The following is an 18,492-nucleotide window of genomic DNA, read 5'->3' as shown; positions in this document are numbered from 1 at the left end:
GGTCCCTTCCTGGAGAGGTTTAAGAACCAGCGGCGGTTCTCAGAAATGAAGGGGTTAAACACCTCAGGAGAACCGCCAGCCGGCGTCCTTAGTGAAGAGGAGGAGGAGGATGAAGAAGTGACTGGAGTCCCAGGTGCTGGAGCCAGTGAGGGGCAGAGCCGGAGTTCCAGTGGTCTCCCTGCAGGGCAGAGGACTCCCAGAGCAGACGCTGGAGTGAAGGTGGAGGAAGAGGAAGGAGGACTGCTGAGGGAGATCCGACTGCTGGAGTCTCCTGTGGACCTGACGCGGTTTTCCTTCGGGGAGGACGATCCAGTGGAGGAGAAAAAAAAGAGGAGGAAGAAGACCAGAGGAACCGCACAGGAGGTGGTGAGTTACAAGTATGTACCAATGTCTGATGTTGCGCCTGCCACCTCCTGTGTAAACCCCACCAAACCTAAAGGCACGGGCTCTGCAGTGGGCTCGAGCCAGAGGCAAGGTGGGGAGAGGAGAAGGACGTCTGGCGATGCTGCCATCTGTGCGGGGAACAGTGCAGGGGGCGAGGCTGTGGAAGTACTCATGGCGCCGGACATAGGAAGTTCTGTGGAGTTTCCCTCCCTGCCCTCTGCGGCTAAGCCGGTTATCACCGGGGCCGTGGAGGCCGGGAGGGATGTGAAAAAAACATCCGCCAAGAATACTGCTGCGACAGGGGGGCAGTGTGCCCCAGCGCCCAAAAAGGACAGTAAGGCCCCAAAATCTGTGGGTGCAGGGCGGGCAGCGGTGCCCAAAAAACAGTCGGCCCAGCACAAGGAACAAAATGCTGCAGTAGGGGGGCGGGGCGCTCCAGGAGACGACCTGCAGAAAGCCAGCAGCAACCAAAGGGAAACGGGTGTGGTGCTGCAGGGAAAGGAGTCTCTGGGAGTACTCCCCTCCCCCGGCCCAGCAGGTGTGAGTGCAGAGACACCAGACACAAGGGAGGAAGGAATGGAGGTGACTGTGGAAGGTGCAGAGAACAGCAGAGGTAATGGGGTGACAAGTAAAGGGAATGGAAGTAGTGGTGCAGTGAATGATGGGAGTAATGGTGGAGCAGATGGTGGGAGTAATGGTGGAGCAGATGGTGAGAGTAGTAGGAATGGTGGAAGTAGTGGTGCAGTGAATGATGATGCAGCAAATGGTGGGGGTAGTGGTGCAGTGAATGATGATGCAGCAAATGGTGGGGGTAGTGGTGGAATGAATGGTGGGAGTAGTGGTGTAGCAAATGGTGGGAGAAGTAGTGGAATGAATTATGGAAGTGGTGGTCCTGCGAATGGTGGTAGTAGTAGTGGAGTGAATGGTGGGAGCAGCATTGGTGTTGGTGGGGGGGGAAGTAGGCGATGGTCCAGCTGCCCCCCCAGCATTGGCTGGGGCTTCAGCCCAAAGCTATTCAGGAGCTGTCAGTGCTGGGGGTAGTAGTGCGCCCTCGTCTGGTGGCCCTGGAGATGGTGACTTGCAACAGCAGCTCCTGGACGCCCTGAGGAGAGGGGAGAGCTCCATCACTGTAGAGGGGAGGGAGGTTGATCTGTCTTTCTGGATAGAGAGACATGGTCTTTCAGCCTTCCGAGATAGAGGGGCAGAGACTGTCTGGTCTCTGCCGACAACGGGGCAGAGGAGTAACCGTAGGAAAGTGGTTCGTCTCCAGTGGGTAAGCAAGGATGCCTGTCCTGATAGGTCGAACGTGGTTGAGCTCCTGCTGGGGATGGGCTTTGCGGGACCTCCTACTTCAATGTCAGCTTCGTGAGACCGGAGGGCCTTGAGCTTTTCTGGTCTCGCCATGAGCTGGCTCGGAGTCGCCCCGAATGGCAGGGTCCCTTTCCCCTGGCAATAACCCGCCAAGATTCAGTCAGGAAAGTGACCGTTTTGACTAGTAACGAGTCGCTTTCCTGTATGGACATTACCACCTGGGTGAGTCGATACGGAGAGGTCACCAATATTCCCGAAAAGAATCTGGATGACCATGGTATCTGGTCAGGGGCCTGGACCTTCATGGTGAAATTGAAGGTTTCGGGAAACACTGTTACCTATATCCCCTCCTCAACCTTTTTGGGGAGGGATAGGATCTTGATTTTCTACCGGAGGCAGCCTAAGGTCTGTCACAGGTGCGGTAGCCCCACACACTTCAGTGCGCAGTGTACCACCCAGAAATGCGCACTGTGTGGGGACCTCGGTCATCTTGCTGCTGCCTGTCGCAGGATTAGGTGTAACTTGTGTGGTGACCTCGGTCACCCGTTCAGTCGCTGTCCGCGTTCCTTCGCCAATGCGGTCCTGAAAGCGGCGAGTGCGGGACAGGCGAAAGCCAGGACTAATCTTGCCGGTGAAGGGACCAGCAGAGGCGGGGGAGGCAGGGATCCGGTGAGGAGCAAGTTGCCGCCATCCAACATCAGGCGGCAGGAGCAGCGCCGTGGGGACAGGGGGCAGGGAGTAATGTCCCTAAACTCTGACCCAGGTACTTCACTTGCAGCTGAGGATCCTAAAGACAGCGAATTGAGCGAGGAGGTCAAGAGACTTGAAAGGGAAGAGCGAGAGGACGCCACGTCTTCCCAGGAACTCTCTTCTGGTGACAGTCTAGATGAGGGAGAGGGGGAGTGGTCACAGAAAAAGAAAAAGGGTAACAGGAAAACGGCCAGAGGTAGGAGGGGGACCAGGTCTCGAGCTGCCTCTTTGGAGTGCGACCCCTCTGACTCTCTGACCGTGATCCAAGCGCCATTGGAGGGTTCAGCCTCCCCCCCTCTGGTGGATCTCTCCAACCGGTTCGGGGCTCTCCAGGACCTCCCTCTGGAGGGGGGAAGTGGGGACCCGGGGCCAGAGGTTGCGGACAAGGTGGTTGGGGCTCAGGAGATGGCTGGGTCTTCCTCTCGGGGGGCAAATACAAAGCCCTCTGGGGGGACGACTAACACAGGACCACCAGACAAGGGCAAGAATGTATGTAAGGAGAGAATGGACGAGTCTGTTTGTCTTAAGCGCACTAAAAACCCGTCGTTATCGGAGGAAGAGGTTGGGACTGTCAGTGGTGGGAAGAAAAAGGCTATCTAATTCAATCAATCATGATGGTGGCACCCACCCCGTTGACGCTGGCAACTATTAACGTTTGCAGCATAAAGTCAGATGTGGCAAGGTACACGGCCTTTCATTTTCTCGGCCAACTTGACGCCGACATTTTGTTTTTGCAGGAGACCAGGTTGACCGATATATCAACCTTGCATAAAGCAAGGCGGGAGTGGAGGCATGGACCCTCCTACTGGTCTCTTGCGGCCGAGCCGTATAGCGGGGTGGCGGTCCTTTTTAAGACCGCAGCGGTTGAATGCAGACGAGTGATCGAATTAGAAATGGGGAGATGCTTGATCCTAGATGTCTCCATGGGGGGACAAGAGCTTCGGCTCATTAACATCTACGGTCCCCAGTCCAAGTGGGACCGCAAATGTCTCTTCCTGAAGATCAAACCTTTTTTATTTTCGAGTCGGCAGGTGGTCTTCGGAGGGGATTTCAACAACGTCACGAGATCCTGTGATAGAGGAGGTTCCGGAGACCGGCTGGCTTATGACTGCGTCGCGTTAAACAGGATAGTGAGTGAGGCTCGCCTGGTGGATGTTCACATCCGGCACAACCCGGGCGACATGGGATTCACCTTTTTTAGAGGTAGTCAGTGCAGGTCTAGGCTAGACAGGTTTTATTTGAAGGAGGAGGCCGTCTCTTCACCGTTGTCGGTTGTGGAGGTGGAGTTCTCGGATCACTGTTTGATTATGTTTTCTCTGAACGTTACAGAGACTCCTCGGATGGGAAGAGGTTATTGGAAGCTGAATTCGTCACTCCTTGAGGAAGAAGCTGTAAGACGGTCTTTTGAGGAATTCCTTCAGAGACAGGTACCATTGCTGGGCCTAAGTAACACTAAGTCGGAGTGGTGGGAGATGTTCAAACATCGGGTGGCGAGATTCTTCCGGCAGCTCTCGAACCTCAGAAGCCTGAACAGGGATCGCCTGTATCAGAGCTCGAGCATCTTGTCTCGACTGGAGGTAGCCGCGAGGAGATCTCCAGAGGGAAGTCCTTGCTGAAGAGGTGTCAGTACGAAAGGCACGCATCTTTGGTTTTCGAGAGGGACTACGGGAAGTACTGCTCGCCCGACCCTTACAGAAACTGTAAGATGTCAGTGAATAGTAAGATAGTGACGGGGCTGGTGGACAGTACGGGGTCTCTGAGAAGGTCCAGATCAGGGATCTTGGAGGTCGTCAGTTCCTACAACTCGCACCTCTTGGGAAGGAGGGAGCTGGATCGTGACGGGATGTCTGTTTTCCTGGCTGAATCTGTTCCTGAGCCAGGGGCTGACCTCTCGCTGGGCGGTTTGGCAGAAGCGATCAAAGAAGAGGAAGTGAGACTGGCGATCGATGGGCTTAGGCCCAAAAAGTCGCCAGGTCCGGATGGCTTAACATCCGAGTTCTTTAGGACCTTTAGGGACTCTTTGGTCCCCCTCTTGACTCAGGTGTTTAACGAGTGTCTCTCCTCGGGCACTCTGCCGAGATCATTAAGGAGGTCAGCTTTGATCATTTTGTCAAAGGGTAAGGATCCGTCACGCATTGAGAACTGGCGTCCCATAGCACTTCTCAATGTGGACAGGAAGATTTTGGCTAAGATACTTTTCAACAGGCTGGGGAAGTTTGCACCCCGGCTCCTTTCGGAGGTTCAGCACTGTTGCGTTCCTGGCCGTAGCACTTTTAGTGCTGTTCTAGGTGTCCGAGAGGCCGTGGAGCAAGGCAGGGCGGGCCTCTGGAAGGGGTTCTTGCTGACCCTGGATCAGGCAAAAGCCTTTGATCGGGTTAACCACGAGTACCTCTGGTCCACTCTTTTGAGGTATGGTCTGCCTGGAGGGTTTGTGGACTGGCTTAAGACCTTGTATGCAGGGGCAGAGACTTTCCCTCTGGTGAATGGGTGGATTGGACGACCTTTCGGGGTAGGGTCCGGTGTCCGTCAGGGCTGACTTCTTAGCCCTTTGCTTTACGCGTTTGCGATCGATCCCTTCCTCAGAAGGATCGATTGTGGACCGTTGGCGGGAGTGCGGATGGGCGGGGCGGCGCGGGAGGCTATCCTGAGGGTGGTGGCCTACGCGGACAATGTCACCGTCTTTGTTTCTTCGCAAGAGGAGGCAGCGGCGGTGATGTCAGAAGTGGAGCGCTACTCGGAGGCATCCGGGTCCAAGGTCAACCAGGATAAGTGTGAGAGTCTCTGGCTGGGAGGCGGAGATCCCGGTTTTGATCTTCCGGACACCCTCCCCAAACCCCAAGAACATGCCAAAGTCCTGGGCATCGAATTCGGCCAGGGTGATTACCCCACGAAAAACTGGGAAGGCAGAATCAAAGGTGTCGCCCAAAGAGTGGACCAATGGAGGGGTTGGTCTTTGACCCTGAGGGAAAGGGTTGGCCTGTGCAAAGCTTTCCTGCTTTCCTTGCTAATCTACCTGGGCAGCGTCTGTGTCTTGCCAGAGCCTCTCTGGACACGGGTCTACAGTCTGTTCTTCCAGATGTTATGGGGGAACAGACTGAACCTAGTCAAGCGGAAGGTCACTTACCGCACGAGGAGACTAGGGGGTTTGAATATGGTGAACCCCGTGCTGTTCCTAGTGAACACCTTCTTGAAAGTGAACGTGGCAAACCTCTGGAAAGAGAGAGCTCCTCCGTGGGTATTCTCCTGCAAGGGATGGTTTCAGCCTTTCTTCCAGGAATGGGAGACAGGGGGAAGATTGAAGGATCTCCGCACACCACGCGGGCATCTCCTGGCTTACGTTACCCCGGTTCTGAAAATGATCCGCCGGTGGGGTCTGGGAATGTGGGAGGTGAGGTCCCTCCCGAGGAAACTCCTTGATATGAGGGTCTGGCTTTCTCATTTTCAGAGTCCATTGGCCCTCAAAGACTGCCCAAGTCGGGATCTGGAGGTTGGGTTGAGTTTGTTAAATTCTAGCAGGATCCCCAAGAAGTACATGGTAAGCTGTATGTGAGGGACAATTTGAAGTACAGGAGCTCCGAGGATAGGAATTGCCCCCGTGAGGCTTGTGCTAACGTGCTGGAAAGCATGGAGCACTTCCTGCTTCATTGTCCCTTTTAATACAAAGGTGTACAACAGGGTGGGGGCTTCCATTGGTTGGCCGCGGCTGGCTACTCTGTCCTACGCCGGGTGGGCCTATGGAGCGTTCGGAGACCTTGGGAGAAGGGACCGAGACACTTTATTCATAGTCAGCGCAGTGGTCAGGTATTTCACGTGGAACGCACGAGTTTTAGTCTCGATGAAGAGTAAAATCCTCCATGTAGATGAAGTCTGTAGGAACATCCTAGGTGACCTGGTGAAGGTACGTTCTCTGGAGTATGAAGTACTGGGTGCCCGGAGGGCGGCCCGTCTCTGGAGGGGCTTTTCCTTCAGGGTGCCTTAGTCCGGTAGTACTCCTATATCCTGGTGGTGGGCTGATGTCTTTCCACCCTAGATTTTTGTTTTGTATTTCTGTCTCCTGAATAGAAGGTTTGCCGGCATCGAACTTGAGCCTTGGATGGTGAGTGTGTAGGTTGTGTCCTGTATATATTGTATATAATGTATAATAGGGGGTTTTAGTTAGGTTGGGTGGGGGATTTGGGGGGGGGTTTTCATCGGCAGTGATAAGAGGACTGATCTGGCCTGGTCCAGGCCCCGCCTGGGGAAAAACTTTGGGGCCTGATCCTAGCTCGGAGTAATCCTGAACTTTGTGGCCAGAGCTGGATCAGGGGTGATGGGATAGTTAGTGTAGGTCTGTGTTTTATGTATATATTAAAAAATTACAAAAAATAAAATAAAATAAAAAAATACAAAAAAATATACAAAAAAAAAAAAAAGGTTTAAATTTGTCCATGTCACTATTGTATATATTGTTATTTTTGGTTTTCTGTGGTGTGAATGAGGTGCGGTAAGGGGGTGACTAAGGTCAGGCAGTGGGGCCAGTAGGTCAGTGTTAGTGTCCGGTTGTATATACGTTATATTAGGTTTAGTGTTTTATTGTATATAATCTTGTATATAGGACGGTGTTTTATGTGTATATAGGACGGCGTGAGCGTTGTGTGGGATTGTATATAGTAGTATGAATGAAGCTGGGCCGGGGGTCTTATAGGTTGTATAATAGTTATTTCTTCTCTATGTATATATTCCTGGGGGGATTTTGTTCTTTCTCTGTAGGTCGGATCTTCTATTTTCTGTGATTTGTGTCGGGTTTTTGTCGTCTTGTTCTGCAGTTTTTGTTCTTATGTTTTGTGTCCTGTAATGTTTTCTTCTATAAATAAAAAAGACCTACAATCTATTACTCCCTGTTATCAGCCATTACTGGGGGAGGTGACTGTAGGACAGGAGACTACAATCTATTACTCCCTGCTATGAGCCATTACTGGGGGAGGTGACTACAATCTATTACTCCCTGGTATCAGCCATTACTGGGGGAGGTGACTGTAGGACAGGAGACTACAATCTATTACTCCCTGTTATCAGCCATTACTGGGGGAGGTGACTGTAGGACAGGAGACTACAATCTATTACTCCCTGTTATCAGCCATTTCAGGATGGGGAAAGTCTGTAAGGTTACCGGCCCTTTAAGCAGCAGAGATCTCACCTTGGCACACTGGCGAGGTACGTCACCAGCCGGCGCAGGTCTTCGTGTCGTATCCTGTCGTGGTTGCTACGTGCTGGAAAGGTCAGGATTGGGCCTCCTCTCTTATCGCGGCCTCCTGGACAGAAAAAAAAAACATACGGGGTTAACTGACCCAAATGTTCCCTAAATAACGGATATTAGTCATCAGTATGAACCTTGATTCCCTTCTATCTCAGGCTCCTTTAAGTGTTGCTATTTTTAGACCTCTCTGGCTCAGCGCCAAATCTGTAAACCTTCTGCGGAGTCGATCCCTCATCTACAGCCGGCATTTACCGGCGACCACGCCGCTCTGCAGCTCCAGACATCTCCCAAGGACCCTACAGAAGAGAACCCTGCGCCCATATTATCTGGTGGATTAACAGCCACGAAACTCCAGGCCTTGGACGCAGAGCCTTCATCACGGAATCACGGTCCTTGAACTCGGACCTTCTACAGTGGTTTGCGAAAGTATTCCCCCCTCCCTACTTGTCATTTTTTGTGTTTTGCTTCCTCACAACCTGGAATTTCACTGTTATTTTTGAGGGTTTGCATCAGTTCATGTAAAAAATATACCAACAACTGTGAACCTTTGGTTTTCTTTTTATTGTGAAGCAAAGAACAAATAGAACAAAATAACTGAAAACTTCAGTGTGTAAAACTATTCACCCCCCCTAAAGTCAGTACTTTGTGGAGGCTCCATGTTAGATGTTTCCTCTGGTGAACAGCGATCTTCACGTCTGACCACAGATTCTCCATTGGATTAAGGTCTGGGCTGTGACTCGGCCGCTCCAGAACATTTCCACGTTCCGCCTTACACCACTCGAGTGTTGCTTTAGCAGTATGCGTTGGGTCATTGTCTTGTTGGAAGGTGAATCTTCGTCCCAGTCTGAAATCACTGATGGACTGAAACAGGTTTTTCTCAGGAATATCCCTGTATTTCGCACCATCCAACTTCCCTTGACTCAAACCATTTTCCCTTTCCCTGCTGCTGAAAAACATCCACACACCATGATGCTGCCACCACCATGTTTCACTGTGGGGATGGTGTTCTTAGGGTGATGAGCTACGTTTGTTTTGCGCCTGACATAGTTTTTACCTTGGGGGCCAAAAAGATCAATTTTGGTCTCATCTGATCACATCACCTTCCTCCATACATTCGGGGAGTCTCCCACATGTCTTTTGGCAAACTCAAAACAAGGCTTAGAATTTTTGTGTGTAAGTAAAGGGTTTTTTTCTGCCCACTCTTCCTGAAAGGCCACCTCTATGGAGTGTATGACTTATTGTGGTCGTATTGACAAATACTCCAGTCTCTGCTCGTGAACTCTGCAGCTCCTTCAGGGTTACCTTTAATCCCTGGAAAGGAGGGCATTAATCAGAGAGGCAGCACAGGGACCAGAGTTTTGGTGGGCGTCCTCTCTTGGAAAGTTTAGTTGTGGTACCATGTTCTTCCCATTTGAGGATAAAGGATTTGATGGTGCTCTGAAGATTATCAGACATTGGGTGATTTTTATATAACCCAAGCCTGACTTATTCCTCTCAACAAAGTTGTCCCTGACTTGTTTGGAGATCTCCTTGGTCTTCATGGTGCTGTTTGGAGCTCTCCTTGGTCTTCATGGTGTTGTATGGAGATCTCCTTGGTCTTCATGGTGTTGTATGGAGATCTCCTTGGTCTTCATGGTATTGTTTGGAGATCTCCTTGGTCTTCATGGTATTGTTTGGAGATCTCCTTGGTCTTCATGGTGTTGTTTGGAGATCTCCTTGGTCTTCATGGTGTTGCTTGGAGATCTCCTTGGTCTTCATGGTGTTGCTTGGAGATCTCCTTGGTCTTCATGGTGTTGTTTGGAGATCTCCTTGGTCTTCATGGTGGTGTTTGGAGATCTCCTTGGTCTTCATGGTGGTGTTTGGAGATCTCCTTGATCTTCATGGTATTGTTTGGAGATCTCCTTGGTCTTCATGGTGGTGTTTGGGAGATCTCCTTGGTCTTCATGGTGGTGTTTGGAGATGTCCTTGGTCTTCATGGTGTTTGGTTAGTGGTGCCCCTTGTTAATGGTGTTGCAGCCTCTGTGGCCATTCAGTAAAGGTAAAGTATATACTGACAGATGTGACATTAGATTGCACACAGGGGGACGTCCTGTCACTAAGCATGGGACTTATGAAGGGAATTTCTTGCACCAGAAATTTTTAGGGGTTTTATAACAAAAGGGGTGAACACATATGAACATGCCAATTTTTAATTATTTGATCAAATAAATGTAAATTTAGGCCTAGATTTTTCTCACTTCACAAACTTAAGACTATTTAGTGCTGATGCATCACACACAAATCAGATTACAAAAATATTTACACACAGGTTGTAATGTAACAAAATAGGTAAAAAGCCAAGGGGGGTGAATACTTTCGCAAGCCACAGTAACTGAAGCCCAGACCCAAAACGCCGGTCTTATAGCCTATGAGCCACTGATAGCTCTTCAACCATGATCCTAGTGGCTGAAATCCAGCATTTCAACTTGACATTACCGCCCTTAAAACATTGGCCACTAAACCTCGGTCGATGATCTCTCACCATAAGCCGCAAAACACAGGCACAGTCCTGGCACCCGAGCTCTGGGCCCCGAACCCCATGAGCGCCGGGCACGTCCTGCACATATAACGGCAGAAGACGAGACGCCGGAGTCACCGCAGACACCTGGGAGAAGAGCCACAAGGAGGCCGCAGATCTCACCAATTCTGGAGTCATCCTCACGGATTCACATCTGACCCCACGGCGTCATCACCCGCTTTCCCAGGTTCTTGCAGTGACAGCAGAGCGGGTGCAGAACTGGGAGGATTTCATCTCACAACATCTCAATGCTCCAGCTGCAGATCTGGTGGAGCGACATTTATTTTCCCATTATTAATAATAATTTTATTTCTCTGAAGGACACAGAAAAGTCTGATGGTTCAGACACGAGAGTGGGGGGCTACGCGATCTGTGATACAGGGGGGAGACGAGTCTACACCTCCCGGATAGCCAGAGATAATACGATCACTATTAACGCTCACACAGAGACGAAACCTCAGCTGTGACCTGCCTCTATAGTGATGACATATTCCCAGCGATTTACTGACATCATCGCTGTCCTCATGGGAGCTCACAATCACAATACTCTATTATTTATACAGGGACCCCTGAAGACACCGACCCCAGCACGCGGGGTTAATGCCCCCCTTACACTGCAGTGATCCTTGGCGGATGGTAATCCCTATAAAAGCCTCTGAAGTGCACAGCCTGCTGCGGATTACCAGATCATCCCAGATTACAGCAGGTTACTTACCCATTACATCTGGCGGAAAAGACAACATGGATCCGGAGACCAGAAAATCACCCGATACCAGCGCCGCGGTGAGCAGGACACGCGACTACTTGTGACGGACGCCGGTACCAGAGATACCGAACCATCGGACATTTCTATACTGCATAATGCTGGGACAACCCCAGGACACTATATAGTATATAGTATATACCACGCACTAGAGGGCGCCATGAGGAAAAAGTACAGCAACTATCCAGAAACTCCTCCGTAACCTGCCGCTGAGATCGCCACGCTCCCTCCAATCACAGCGGACACAGGTGCGCACGGGCGGTGGCGGAGCGCAGAGGTTTACTGGGCAAAGCCGCTGCAGCAGAAAGCGCTCGGTCGTTTCTCTGAAGCGGGTTAAGATGGTGGTTTTGGTGCTTTTAAGCGGCGGCTGCGCCGGCGTCTCCGCTCTGTACTTTGAACTATAAAGAGCGGACAGATTCCAAAGCGTTCATACATCGCTGGACATACAGACACCTGGCTGCAGCAGGAGCCTCCCCCCACTGCCCGCTGTCCACGCTAAGCTCCACCAACGGCACCATCTGCCCGCTGTCCACGCTAAGCTCCGCCTCCTACATCATCTGCCCGCTGTCCACGCTAAGCTCCGCCTCCTCCATCATCTGTCCGCTGTCCACGCTAAGCTCCGTCTCCTCCATCATCTGCCCACTGTCCATGCTAAGCTCCGCCTCCTCCATCATCTGCCCGCTGTCCACGATAAGCTCCGCCTCCTCCATCATCTGCCCGCTATCCACGCTAAGCTCTGCCTCCTCCATCATCTGCCCGCTGTCCACGCTAAGCTCCGCCTCCTCCATCATCTGCCCGCTGCCCATCCTAAGCACCGCCTCCTCCATCATCTGCCCGCTGTCCAAGTTAAGCTCCGCCTCCTCCATCATCTGCCCGCTGTCCAAGTTAAGCTCCGCCTCCTCCATCTGCCCACTGCCCATACTAAGCACCGCCTCCTCCACCTGCCCGCTGTCCACGCTAAGCTCCACCTCCTCCATCATCTGCCCGCTGTCCACGCTAAGCTCCGCCTTCTCCATTATCTGCCCGCTCTCCATGCTAAGCTTCACCTCCTCCATTATCTGCCCGCTGTCCATGCTAAGCTTCGCCTTCTCCATTATCTGCCCGCTGTCCACGCTAAGCTTCACCTCCTCCTCCATCATCTGCCCGCTGTCCATGCTAAGCTCCACCTCCTCCTCCATCATCTGCCCGCTGTCCACGCTAAGCTCCACCGCCTCCATCATCTGCCCGCTCTCCATGCTAAGCAGCGTCTCCATCATCTGCCCGCTGTCCATGCTAAGCTTCACCTCCTCCATCATCTGCCCGCTCTCCATGCTAAGCTTCGCCTCCTCCATCATCTGCTCGCTCTCCATGCTAAGCTCCGCCTCCTCCATCATCTGCCCGCTCTCCATGCTAAGCTTCACTTCCTCCATCATCTGCCCGCTGTCCATGCTAAGCTTCACCTCCTCCTCCATCATCTGCCCGCTCTCCATGCTAAGCTCCGCCTCCTCCATCATCTGCCCGCTCTCCATGCTAAGCTCCGCCTCCTCCATCATCTGCCCGCTGTCCACGCTAAGCACCGCCTTCTCCATTATCTGCCAGCTCTCCATGCTAAGCTCCACCTCCTCCTCCATCATCTGCCCGCTCTCCATGCTAAGCTCCACCTCCTCCTCCATCATCTGCCCGCTCTCCATGCTAAGCTCCACCTCCTCCTCCATCATCTGCCCGCTGTCCACGCTAAGCTCCACCACCTCCATCATCTGCCCGCTCTCCACGCTAAGCTTCGCCTCCTCCATCATCTGCCAGCTCTCCATGCTAAGCTTCGCCTCCTCCATTATCTGACCGCTCTCCATGCTAAGCTTCGCCTCCTCCATCATCTGCCAGGTCTCCATGCTAAGCTTCGCCTCCTCCATCATCTGCCAGCTCTCCATGCTAAGCTTCGCCTCCTCCATCATCTGCCCGCTGTCCATGCTAAGCTTCACCTCCTCCATCATCTGCCCGCTCTCCATGCTAAGCTTCGCCTCCGCCATCATCTGCTCGCTCTCCATGCTAAGCTTCGCCTCCTCCATCATCTGCCCGCTCTCCATGCTAAGCTCCACCTCCTCCATCATCTGCCCGCTCTCCATGCTAAGCTTCGCCTCCTCCATCATCTGCCAGCTGTCCATGCTAAGATCCACCTCCTCCATCATCTGCCCGCTCTCCATGCTAAGCTTCACCTCCTCCATCATCTGCTCGCTCTCCATGCTAAGCTTCGCCTCCTCCATCATCTGCTCGCTCTCCATGCTAAGCTTCGCCTCCTCCATCATCTGCCCGCTCTCCATGCTAAGCTCCACCTCCTCCATCATCTGCCCGCTCTCCATGCTAAGCTTCGCCTCCTCCATCATCTGCCAGCTGTCCATGCTAAGCTTCACCTCCTCCATCTGCCCGCTCTCCATGCTAAGCTTCACCTCCTCCATCATCTGCTCGCTCTCCATGCTAAGCTTCGCCTCCTCCATCATCTGCCCGCTCTCCATGCTAAGCTTCGCCTCCTCCATCATCTGCCAGCTGTCCATGCTAAGATCCACCTCCTCCATCATCTGCCTGCTGTCCATGCTAAGCTTCACCTCCTCCATCTGCCCGCTCTCCATGCTAAGCTTCACCTCCTCCATCATCTGCTCGCTCTCCATGCTAAGCTTCGCCTCCTCCATCATCTGCCCGCTCTCCATGCTAAGCTTCGCCTCCTCCATCATCTGCCCGCTCTCCATGCTAAGCTTCGCCTCCTCCATCATCTGCCCGCTCTCCATGCTAAGCTCCACCTCCTCCATCATCTGCCCGCTCTCCATGCTAAGCTTCGCCTCCTCCATTATCTGCCCGCTCTCCATGCTAAGCTTCGCCTCCTCCATTATCTGCCCGCTCTCCGTGCTAAGCTCCACCGCCTCCATTATCTGCCCGCTCTCCATGCTAAGCTCCACCTCCTCCATCATCTGCCCGCTGTCCATGCTAAGCTTCACCTCCTCCATTATCTGACCGCTCTCCATGCTAAGCTTCGCCTCCTCCATCATCTGCCCGCTCTCCATGCTAAGCTCCACCGCCTCCATTATCTGCCCGCACTCCATGCTAAGCTCCACCGCCTCCATTATCTGCCCGCTCTCCATGCTAAGCTCCACCTCCTCCATCATCTGCCCGCTGTCCATGCTAAGCTTCACCTCCTCCATTATCTGACCGCTCTCCATGCTAAGCTTCGCCTCCTCCATCATCTGCCCGCTCTCCATGCTAAGCTTCGCCTACTCCATCATCCGCCCGCTCTCCATGCTAAGCTTCACCTCCTCCATCATCTGCCCGCTCTCCATGCTAAGTTTCGTCTCCTCCATTATCTGCCCGCTCTCCATGCTAAGTTCGCCTCCACCATCATCTGCCCGCTGTCCATGCTAAGCTTCGCCTCCTCCATTATCTGCCCGCTCTCCATGCTAAGCTTCACCTCCTCCATCATCTGCCCGCTCTCCATGCTAAGCTTCACCTCCTCCACCATCTGCCCGCTCTCCATGCTAAGCTTCGCCTCCTCCATCATCTGCCCGCTCTCCATGCTAAGCTTCGCCTCCTCCATTATCTGCCCGCTGTCCATGCTAAGCTTCACCTCCTCCATCATCTGCCCGCTGCCCATGCTAAGCTTCACCTCCTCCATTATCTGACCGCTCTCCATGCTAAGCTTCGCCTCCTCCATTATCTGCCCACTGTCCATGCTAAGCTTCGCCTCCTCCATTATCTGCCCGCTCTCCATGCTAAGCTTCACCTCCTCCATCATCTGCCCGCTGCCCATGCTAAGCTTCACCTCCTAAATCATCTGCCCGCTCTCGATAAGCTCCGCCTCCTCCATCATCTGCCCGCTCTCCATGCTAAGCACCGTCTCCATCATCTGCCCGCTCTCCATGCTAAGCTTCGCCTCCTCCATCATCTGCCCGCTCTCCATGCTAAGCTTCGCCTCCTCCATCATCTGCCCGCTCTCCATGCTAAGCTTCACCTCCTCCATTATCTGCCCGCTCTCCATGCTAAGCTTCGCCTCCTCCATTATCTGACCGCTCTCCATGCTAAGCTTCGCCTCCTCCATTATCTGCCCGTTGTCCATGCTAAGCTTCACCTCTTCCATCATCTGCCCGCTGTCCATGCTAAGCTTCGCCTCCTCCATTATCTGACCGCTCTCCATGCTAAGCTTCGCCTCCTCCATCATCTGCCCGCTCTCCATGCTAAGCTTCGCCTCCTCCATTATCTGACCGCTCTCCATGCTAAGCTCCGCCTCCTCCATCATCTGCCCGCTCTCCATGCTAAGCTTCACCTTCTCCATCATCTGCCCGCTGTCCATGCTAAGATTCATCTCCTCCATCATCTGCCCGCTCTCCATGCTAAGCTTCACCTCCTCCATCATCTGCCCGCTCTCCATGCTAAGCTTCACCTCCTCCATCATCTGCCCGCTGTCCATGCTAAGATTCACCTCCTCCACCATCTGCCCGCTCTCCATGCTAAGCTTCACCTCCTCCACCATCTGCCCGCTCTCCATGCTAAGCTTCACCTCCTCCATCATCTGCCCGCTCTCCATGCTAAGCTTCACCGCCTCCATCATCTGCCCGCTCTCCATGCTAAGCTTCACCGCCTCCATCATCTGCCCGCTCTCCATGCTAAGCTTCACCTCCTCCATCATCTGCCCGCTCTCCATGCTAAGCTTCGCCTCCTCCATCATCTGCCCGCTCTCCATGCTAAGCTTCGCCTCCTCCATTATCTGACCGCTCTCCATGCTAAGCACCGTCTCCATCATCTGCCCGCTCTCCATGATAACCTTCGCCTCCTCCATCATCTGCCCGCTCTCCATGCTAAGCTTCGCCTCCTCCATTATCTGCCCGCTCTCCATGCTAAGCTTCGCTCCCCGACCACCACTGAGCAAGACACAGAAGTTCCAGGTGTTCAGTGCTCATGAGACATGGTGGAGGTGAGGAGGCCGAGCTCGACCACAACTGAGCGAGACAGACGTACAATGTGTTCAGTGCTCAAGAGACAGAGCCAAGGTGAGGAGGCCGAGCTCGACCACCACTGAGCGAGACAGAGACGTACAAGGTGTTCAGTGCTCAGAGACACGCGCTCCTTATGGTATATAAAGAACAGGCTTTTTACACTTATAAGACGGGCAGTACCTGAGACAAAGGCCACTTTCTCCTTCAAGATGGACAGGACATCAGTAGCTTTTAGACCGTCATTCCGGAAAGAGCCTGAAAAAATTGAGACAAAAAGAAAAACTTCATTACACACAACTCGCAAGCAGTATAAAGATATCACCCAGACAGCGCACAGCACCATCAATAATCAGGAAGAAACATCATTAAACTGAAGAATGACGACAAGCGACTAACGAATCATCAATAACCGGAAACAATCACCAGATACTAAGTAACCAGTCAAAAATGGTCAACTCCAGCTGATAGGAAACCAGGATGAGGGATCTGTAGATTATGGATCATCACAAAACTTATTTATATACATTCTAGGTGGAAATGATCTACTATCTGCATCTTCAATGCATGGAGGCAGCAAAGGAGCGATGAGGCCGAATATGAGACCATCAGAAACAGGAGAAAACAAAGGAGGATTCGGGAATATAACTACTATAATACTGCCCCCTATGTACAAGAATATAACTACTATAATACTGCTCCTATGTACAAGAATATAACTACTATAATACTGCCTCTATGTACAAGAATATAACTACTGTAATACTGCTCCTATGTACAAGAATATAACTACTATAATACTGCACCCTATGTACAAGAATATAACTACTATAATACTGCCCCTATGTACAAGAATATAACTACTATAATACTGCCCCTATGTACAAGAATATAACTACTGTAATACTGCTCCTATGTACAAGAATATAACTACTATAATACTGCCCCTATGTACAAGACTATATCATAGAATCATAGAATGGTAGAGTTGGAAGGGACCTCCTGGGTCATCTGGTCCAACCCCCTGCTCAAAGCAGGATTCACTAAATCATCTCAGACAGATGTCTGTCCAGCCTCTGTTTGAAGACGTCCATTGAAGGGGAACTCACCACCTCTCGTGGCCGCCTGTTCCACTCATTAAGAATATAATAATAATAATAATAATAATAATAATAATAATAATAATAATAATAATAATATAATATAATATATATATAATATATATAATATAATAATAATAATATAATATAATATAATATAATATATCTACTATAATACTGCCCCCTATGTACAAGAATATAACTACTATAATACTACTCCTATGCACAAGAATATAACTACTATAATACTGCCCACTATGTACAAGAATATAACTACTAGAATACTGCCCCTATGTACAAGACTATATCTACTATAATACTGCCCCCTATGTACAAGAATATAACTACTATAATACTACTCCTATGTACAAGAATATAACTACTATAATACTGCCCCCTATGAACAAGAATATAACTACTATAATACTGCTCCTATGTACAAGAATATAACTACTATAATACTGCCCCCTATGTACAAGAATATAACTTGTAGTGCCGGCGTCCCTGCACTCTGCTAGGCAGGGACGCTGTTCCCCTCACCTCTCTGCTCCGTGCCCGGCGTCCTTCTCCCGCTCTGCTGGCAGCGCGCGCTCCTTCCCGGCCACTGTGCTTAGGGCGCGCGCTCTCCCTCCCTCTTAAAGGGGCCGCGCGCGCCGTCCTAAGGAGTCCCCGGCCAATGGCCGGAGGACTTCACCATATATAAGGCACCTCCTCCTAAATGGAGGTGCCCGAGCAATGTTGTTGCACTGTTCACTACTCTGCTTCAGCCCTCAGGTCCCGTTGCCAGTTACCTGCCAGATTCCTGCCAGTTTGCTGTCTTATTCCTGCCTGATATTCTGCTACCTGCCTGCTAGCCTGAGGTCCGACGGTCTGCCTTACAACTCCTGTCAGTCTGTCTATGGACCGGCTTGCCCGCTCACCTGGGAGCGCACATCTGCTACCTGCCTGCTAGCCTACCTGGAGGCTCTGCCGTCACGTGCTGTGACCATCCGCCTGTCCAGAGACTTCTGCCCGCTCACCTGGGAGCGCTCATCTGCCGCCTGTCTGTTGGTCTTCCTGGAGGCTCCGCCGTCACATGCTGTGACCACCCGTTTATCCAGAGACTCTCGCCTGCTCACCTGGGAGCTCACGTCTACCTTCAGCCGCCACAGGTCGTACCAATCCTTTACCCAGAGACTGCCCCGGTCACTTGCCGTGACCTCCTGCCCGTTCTTCCAGAGACTGTCCCGGTCACCTGCTGTGACTGCCTGCCTGGTCGCCACCCGCTCCCTTACAAGGACCGCCCCCTTGTATAGTAGCTCAGAGGTTCCGCCTCCCAGACCCGTTACATAACTACTATAATACTGCTCCCTATGTACAAGAATATAACTACTATAATACTGCTCCTATGTACAAAAATATAACTACTATAATACTGCTCCCTATGTACAAGAATATAA

At 51.8% G+C, this 18,492-nt stretch overlaps 1 protein-coding gene across 1 annotated transcript in view; it reads right to left on the bottom strand.

Annotated features, from left to right (window-relative positions):
* Positions 1-18,492, bottom strand: part of LOC141161316 (kalirin-like) — a 118,582-nt gene that overhangs the window by 25,847 nt on the left and 74,243 nt on the right. Inside the window, exons 2-3 of the mRNA XM_073646129.1 lie at positions 16,137-16,211; positions 7,622-7,736 (exon numbers count right to left, since the gene is read on the bottom strand). Coding sequence (XP_073502230.1) covers positions 7,622-7,736; positions 16,137-16,211 — 190 coding nt within the window. The remainder of the gene's footprint in view (positions 1-7,621; positions 7,737-16,136; positions 16,212-18,492) is intronic.

Source organism: Phyllobates terribilis, unplaced genomic scaffold, assembly GCF_046119375.1.
Source record: "Phyllobates terribilis strain yellow unplaced genomic scaffold, ASM4611937v1 Scaffold_9__5_contigs__length_417890890, whole genome shotgun sequence".
In the NCBI taxonomy this organism is placed as follows: Eukaryota; Metazoa; Chordata; class Amphibia; order Anura; family Dendrobatidae; genus Phyllobates; species Phyllobates terribilis.
The sequence above is the reverse complement of the archived record's forward strand: the minus strand, read 5'-3'. Positions and strand labels throughout refer to the sequence as shown.